Source organism: Physeter macrocephalus, chromosome 11 (genome assembly GCF_002837175.3).
Source record: "Physeter macrocephalus isolate SW-GA chromosome 11, ASM283717v5, whole genome shotgun sequence".
Classification (NCBI taxonomy): Eukaryota; Metazoa; Chordata; class Mammalia; order Artiodactyla; family Physeteridae; genus Physeter; species Physeter macrocephalus.
This window is the reverse complement of record NC_041224.1, coordinates 18,676,061-18,683,967: the sequence shown is the minus strand read 5'-3', so window position 1 is coordinate 18,683,967 and position 7,907 is coordinate 18,676,061. Positions and strand designations below refer to the sequence as shown.

The 7,907-nt window shown below is 35.2% G+C and overlaps 2 protein-coding genes across 2 annotated transcripts in view; one reads left to right on the top strand and one right to left on the bottom strand.

Moving 5' to 3' along the window:
* The window catches only part of DNAJC1 (DnaJ heat shock protein family (Hsp40) member C1), a 198,001-nt gene that overhangs the window by 67,840 nt on the left and 122,254 nt on the right, over window positions 1-7,907 (bottom strand). The window lies entirely within an intron of this gene.
* LOC102987912 (HIG1 domain family member 1A, mitochondrial-like) lies at window positions 5,495-6,419 on the top strand. The gene has a single exon (XM_055087793.1). The coding sequence runs from the start codon at window positions 5,507-5,509 to the stop codon at window positions 5,786-5,788; it is 282 nt and encodes a 93-aa protein (XP_054943768.1). The 5' UTR covers window positions 5,495-5,506; the 3' UTR covers window positions 5,789-6,419.

The following is a 7,907-nucleotide window of genomic DNA, read 5'->3' as shown; positions in this document are numbered from 1 at the left end:
GTCCCCTGCATCGGCAGGCGGACTCTCAACCATGGCGCCACCAGGGAAGCCCCGTACTTATATTATTAATAAGACTGGATGCAAGGGAAACAATACAAAGCACAAAATCTAAATCCTATACTACAGTATACAGAAAAAAACCCTTACATTATAAAAGGAAGATGAGAAACAAATGTGGATTTTTAAAAACTCTCTCTCCATAGGTATACCTAATTATATTTTAAATATTATCAAAATTTTACTTTTAGAAAGCATTTAGTATACTATGATTCATCTTTTCTATGATCTCCTTCCCTCTGCAAAAAAAAAAAAAATCTAAGTATTTTTTCTATAACATCATAATCCTAAGACAAAAGTGGTTTATTTAGAGATACAGGAAAAAAAAACCAGGAAATAGTATTCAGCTAATCAGTAATATGTCGGACTAAAACTAGTAGCATATTAGTTGTCAGGAAGTGGAAAGGATTCTCAGATTTCAAAGCAACATCGATGTGATAAGATTCAAGGCAGAAGAGAACAGGTGGTGTGGTAGCAGTCATTAATTATAAGGTACCTGGGCTTAACAAAAGACCCACTTTAAAGACTTATCAATTATCTTAGCATTCTTCGAATTAACTGTTGCCATTGTAGAAAGTTTCTAAGAAGAAAATAAATTATAAATAAAAGTTAAAGTCAAATAGCCATCACAAAATAAATGACTGTTTAAAAAAAAGTTTCTCAGCTATCTAGGAAAAAGTCTTAAGACATTATGAAACTAAAGACAGTGTTAGAGAATATTAGTAGAATAACACATGCTGGTAATCACCCACCTGAACCATAAAACCATTAATTCTTTTAGAAAATTATCAAATTAAGATTAATTGTAGGGCTACGATGTGTCTGCCACTTTTACATGTTTCATTTAATTCTCAGAGTATTCTTTGTTGTCTACTCACGTATGTACTTGAATATATGCATGAATGTGATATACACAAACTGATATATAAATCTGGTGTACATTTCAGTCCACACAAAAGTAGTTTCTTATGTTGTGCTTTCATTTTATCTTAGTCTGTAAAACTGAAGACTGATATTCATTCTCTTTTCCCACTCAGAGAAAACTTCTATAACAAGATGAGTTACTAAGAATTTAATACAGCAGGATATAAAAACCTGCTGTGTTGTTTACTTTTTACTGCTTAAAAGAAATGTAGTTCAGGACTATCCAGTGCATACCGAAGCCATTAGGCTCCAATTGTGTGTGAAGAGATGAGGGTGGAAAAGAAAATCTGAGAGCAAATGGAAGCGTTGAAGAAAAGAGCAATACAAATGGGGGGATAGAAGAGTTCCTAAAATTGGTAACGGGATATGATGACGTACTTGCACTTGGAGGCGAGCTTGAGAGCCGTGGCGAGGCCCCTGGTTAGCTTGGCGTGAGGAGAGCAGTTGCCAGTGGGCCTCTTGCTGTATCAGAGACTACAGACACCACCCTGGCCCAACCAGGAGGACAAGCAAAGGGGACTCACTTCAGAAGGAATTAGAGGGCATTCTCAGATAATCGACAAAGCAGTAATCTCAGACTGAGTGACTTCTTTTTGGAGAGACAACTGGGAAAGGGGCCAGAGCCCAAAGAATGACTAACAGTGGACTTCTCACAGACCCTGATGGGGAAGGGCTTAAAGTCAGAACATTCTTTGGAAAAACGGAGAGATTTGACATCTTTTGTACTCTAGTGTTATCAAACAAGTTACCGCTAAAGAATCTTACAAAATATAGGTGTTTAATATTTGTTGAAAGTGATTTTAGTAGACTTAAAACAGGATTTTAATAAAATAAGACTACCAGACACATAAATATCTCAGTTTTTCGTGCTCTCAAATATACTGGCCATTTTCTGTCTTGATGATCAAGAAAACCATGAAATGCACTTTTAACAGCACCATACAGTAAATCATTCATTGGGATGTCTTTTCTGCTATCCAGTCTATAATAGTCAGAGACAATGTTTAAAAAGAGTTTTCCTTTTCTTCCTGAAGCTTTACTTACGTGAGAAACAGCTTTAATACAAAAGGCCAATTCAGCAAAATATAAGATTTTCTAACAGGAAAAGTTCAAATTTATCTTTTGGAAAAGGCAGATATTCTAGATCTAATATGGCCATGGCCAAATTATTTTGAAAATATAATACACTTTAGAAAATGTATGTAAAACAATTTTATTAAAGGGTAAACTAATGAATGATGAAAATATTCAGCGGCAAGCTGCTATTATCAACGATGAACACAAACAGTTAACTGCTGGGTAACAGACTGAGACCTTTCACCGGAGACTTCAGCTGTTATCAAACTAATTACATTAAAAAGCTTTTAAAATGGAAACCCTGTTCTTACAAATAAAACAGATCTATCTAGGCAGTTTTAGGTAGGTGACGATCTAGCAACAAAAAAATCTCACCAATACTCCAATGTACTTAGGGATCGCTTCTTTTGGTTCTGTTGTTAAGACATGGGAAAGATAATCATTTTGAATGGTTTAAAGTCATCTTGCTAGGCAAGTAACAGGAAGGTAAGATATTAAATGACTTCAGGATAATATAATAGGTGCCTTAATAATAGAGACAAACTGATAAAAAGCAGAAAATAGGCTGATATTTATATCCTCTATATATCCCCTAAATACCAATAGTCAAATAATTTGCATAACTGTAGTGAATCTTGGAGACAGATGAAGGATGGCTGAATCAGACATACAGTAAAAGGTAAAGAAATGGAGTTTTCCCAAGGACAGTGGTGTGCTGGAGCCCACTTACACCAGCTCATGAGAGCCAACTGCCAAAGTTTCAGGAACTGTGTGAGCCAGTTATTAAATGTATCCATTATTAAAAATTAAATTATATAAACTTTTAATTAAATTATACTAAAAAAGGTAATAGTCAAAATTCATTGCTTCCTATTTTACATTTTATTATTATGTATGCCTTTGAGGGTATTCACACCTAGTGTACCTACATGATGGAAATATTACAGACGGTAAACTACCGCTCCACATCTTTTCCCAGCTCCACTTTCAGTGACTCCATGTTGATAATTTCAAATCAGCCATGATGAGAGTAAATTACCAGTAAAATTGGCAAATGCTACACATTGAGGCTTCTTTTTTCCCTCCAAAGAATCAATTTTTAAAAATTCACCAACCTACCAGTACCATGGGGTATTCTAAAAATATTTATAAGGATGGCTGGTTTAAAAGCAGTAACACTGTGAAATACTTGGAAAACTACTTCCTGAAAAATCATTGATGACAAATAGGGAATATTATCTTAAATGCTACTAAAATATAAATTAGATGAATCCTGGAATACTCCAGAATATAAATAAATGACTTTTTATTTTACAAAGAAAAATATGCTACCCATCTTTGACTGCTATGACTTTGGGGGTTTAATTTTGGTTTGGAGTCATTCTAAACAGAAATGAAGAGGATGTGGCATAAGGGCAGAATAAGAAACCACCAAGAGTCATTGCTGAATACTTCGCAGGCCCATGCTCACAGCTCTAAGTGTTACCATCAACATTTTAAAACATGAACAGCATTCTGGAAGTTGCTTTCCTGTTGAAGATACATGCCCTTCTTTTCCACTTCAATAACTTTCTCCTGTTTACATTCACACCCCTACTCAAGTATCTCTTTTCTGACAATAATCTGATTTTGTTTCTGTTGTTTTTGTTTACTCACTTTTCTGTACTCACCATAACTCTTTCAAAACATTAAGTTTTTGTGTATATGGAATAAAGTGAAACTGAGGAGGGCAGCCATGTTTCTTAGAACTTTAGGGTTTTTCCAAGATGCCTTGCCTCATGGGGTGAGGAAGAGGCCATATGGATGGGACTTTAGCCTCCCTCATTCTGACATTAACCAGAGAAGCTCAGCCTTTTGTAGCTGTCTTTCATATATTGGGGTTATGTGTAAAATGTCACTAGGAAGGAAAGGAGGGAGGGAGGGAGGTGGAAAGAGAGAAGAAAAGAAAACCAGTGTGTTAGAGAACTTAGGTACACCAGTGTTTGAGTGTGTGTGTGCATATGTACCACCTGTAATTATGCAAGGTGTGTTTGTGTGTGTTTTGGGAGGAACAGGTATAGGTAGATTGGGTCTATTCATGGTTAAAACACAAGTGCATTTTTAACTGAATTATATGCATTATATTTTATACATACACCTACACAAAGATCTAATTGATTTAAATTACTGGTATTCGAGGTTTTTTAAATTAAAATTTAAAGTTACAGAGTATGTAGATAATCTAGGTTTTAAAGGGAACAAGAAAACAATTCTAAGTTTTGAATCTTCACATAATTACATTATATGTGTTTTAAAAAATAATTTCATGTGTTGCATATTTTTTATAAAATAAGGGCAACACTATCTCTCAAAACAAACAGAAACAAAGAACACTTTACAGAGACAAATAAAATGAGAAGTCTCTGAGATAGTAAATTTTTAGACAATAAAACACACTGCTGGTTGGAATACTGTCTTTTCAAGAATATAGCCAAACACCTTTCAGACTAAATAGTCTTTCAAGTTTGAAAAGGGAAAATAAATAAATTCACTGATTTAAATTACTAGAAATGCATTTACTTTAAAGACCTTTTCTTTTCTTTTTTCCTACAGCAAGTAAATCAATCAAAGAGTAAAGAGGAAAGTGCAATAATGACTGTAAGACAAGGGTTCAAGGAAGATGAAATACTGGCTGTATGGAAGATGTGTGTTCCACAGACTTTGTTCTGAGGTCTTCCGTCCCAATACTAATCAGGCCCCATCTAGCTTAGTTTATGAAATCTGACATGGGTACAGCCTATGGCAGTAAGGATGCAGGATAGTGATTTTATTTCTTATTTTATTCATTGCAGCCCCAGGGAGAGAGATAACGAGAACAGGAATGAAATCCAAGTCTCCTACATAAAACACTGCAGAACATTACCACTAGGTCACCAGAGGGAAAAAGAAGAAACTATTTTATTTTAGAAGAGTTCATTTGTTATAGTATTTATGGTGGAAAATTATTTTGTTTGACTTACCAATGACTCATTAAAACCTCACTTTATTAATCATATACATGGATTGTTTTCGCACAAAAAATGTTTGACATCTGCTCACTGGACTTAAAATACTTAACTACATTCTTTCAGAAACTGAAAAAAAAAATGACTATCACCAACTTATAATGTCGGGCAATTATAATCAGAAATAACTTTTTATATTCCACTTTTTATCTAATATTCCTACTATTTGGATATTTGTCATCTTTTACTTATTGCTTTAAAGTGCTACAGGCACTGCCACTAATGAAAGCTGTGGCAAATTCTGGGAGAAACTACCTGGGTTTGACCCTTTCAAGAGCTTAAGAAGGGAGGCCGGCTGTGCGCGGGACCGGGAAAGGCCGGGCCGACTGCTGGTGCGCGAGGTGGGTCAGAAGCCGGAAGGAGCCTGCGACACCGTGCCGTTGCCTGAAGATTCTTCAATCACTATGTCAAGTGACACAGATGTTTCTCTTTCTTCATATGATGACGATCAGGGATCTAAACTCATCCGAAAAGCTAGAGAGGCACCATTTGTCCCCATTGGAATGGCAGGTTTTGCAGCAATGGTTGCATATGGATTATATAAATGGAAGGGCACGGGCAATACTAAAGTGTCTGTTCACCAGATCCACAGGCGCGTGGCAGCCCAATGCTTTGTTGTGGGAGCAATGGCTCTTGGTATGGGCTATTCCATGTATCAGGAATTCTGGGCAAAACCTAAACCTTAGAAGGGGAGATGCTGTCTTGGTCTTGGTGGTGCTTGCTTTAGTTAGACATCTCATACTGAGGTTATATGTTTATGTTGAAAATAAATTCTGTGGGTCGGACAATAACATGGTAATTTGAATACCGGCTTCCTTTCTTGCAGGTTTGATTTGCCTAGTGACTAGTTCACTAGCTAGGTCATTCAAGGGAGTCAGATTAGCACAAAAACATGTCACTTTTAAATGCACTTGATAGTGGTACAATGTCCACCTTCTTAAACTCTTCTGATAAAATTAGTTGTAAAGAGGACAACATGCCAAACCTGAAAATGCTCCCAGTTGCTGCAGAATATCATATGCTTTTGATGTAATGTAGGAATCCTATTTATCCTATTTAATTTAACTCTTTCTGACTGCCTTGTGGACTGAGTACTGTTTTTAAGGCCTGGTTGGCTCTTGAAAAACCCTTTCAGAACAGTGCACGGAATACAACATTATAAACCTCCCAGCAACTATGTGTGTGTTTTTAAACCAAACCTAAAGAGCTGGTAACAGCTGCTTTGAAGTAGTATCTGTTTCAGAATCATAGCTGTAAACATGAGAATAACTTAACTGTAGATCCCCGTTTAGCTGTTTTGTAATTGCAGAATTATAGTTTGCTGTTATATTAGAAGAATTTTTAAATGGCATTTTGAAATAGAAGTGTATATTTTAAGTGCTAATGCAAAGGTAAATGAAAAATACTTAAAAAATGTGTTGCCTATAATGGAAGTGATTTATGAGCAAGCTGGTTTGGTCAGACATTATACAAACTTTGGTATACTACAGAATGCTTTGTTGTACTTGTGAAATTCTCTTGTCTAACCTGAATTTACATTCCATGGTGATAACATAGTAAATGTAGTGTTATTAAAGTAACTGAACACCAAAAAAAAAAAAAAAAGAGCTTAAGAAGGTTAAGGTTAAGAAGGTTAAGAAATTCCATAGATGGATTTATGCCTAATATACTTACACTGATTGAGCCATGTAAAATTCCTGATATTTGAATGTTTTTACTCTAAATAACAGCAATTTCATATGACTGAACTAAATATTGTACAGTGCCGCTGATAATCAAACACCCCTTGCAAAATGGAAAAAATGTTACCAGGGTTCTTATGAGAGTTAAATAAGCAACTCAATGTTCAGTAGGACACAGGACAACATCTGACACAAGATGTCAAGAATGATGATGATAATGATAAAAATTTGTTATTTCCCCTATTTGACATGGAATTATCAGTAAAGTCAACAGCTAGCTTTCTGCTATGGTATTTTCCTTATGCAATTTGTCTATATGAGCTATACAGAGGTATAGCCTCTGTCTACGGTCATTTGCCACCATGTCATATGCCCAGGGTAACCTTTCCTAGAAGTTCATCTCTCCATTACATCATTTTACAGCAATATTTTGTGAGAGATTACAAACATGGTACTTAAAACCTTTCCGAATATATAGGACAAAACAAAACTAGTTAGGGAGATTACTGGAGAAGCTCTTGAACAAAGTTAGTCAACTTCTTAATACAAACAGCAGAGAGGTCAACTGGGACATATATTTCTCTTCATTTGGTTTCTACTAATTAAAGGACAAAAGAAAAATTTTAATGTAGATGAAAAAAAAAACTTTGAAAATGACAGGAAGATCCCAAAGAAGGCTAGAATAAAAGGAAAATTTTGGTTTAGGGTTTCTCAGTTTACAAAATGTTTTAACATACATACTTTTATCTCTAAGGTAGAAAGATCAGATAATTTCACACTCTTTGTATGGTGTTAAGTAATAAGAAAACAAAAACCCAGATCATATAGGTAATAAACAGTGATGCTAAAACTAGAACTTAGGTCTTCAAATCTTAAGAATCCAGTATTTTGTCTCCCACTCCCCCCATTATTATGGTCTCTCAGCAGAAGTCACCATGATAAATTACTCTGGACACTTGATCAATTTAACAAGTATCTACTGAGAGTATAATGTGTGCACATTTCTACGGTCAGTTCAACCAAAGAAACCATAGGTAAAAATTCTAATGAGAAAAGAATACAGGCTTTGAAACAAAGGAATCCAGGAAATGAAATGCTGTATCATCACACAGTTCTACACACA

Excerpts from the sequence above, each read along its gene's own strand:
- LOC102987912 (XM_055087793.1), top strand. The coding sequence starts at position 5,507 with ATGTCAAGTGACACAGATGTTTCTCTTTCTTCATATGATGACGATCAG.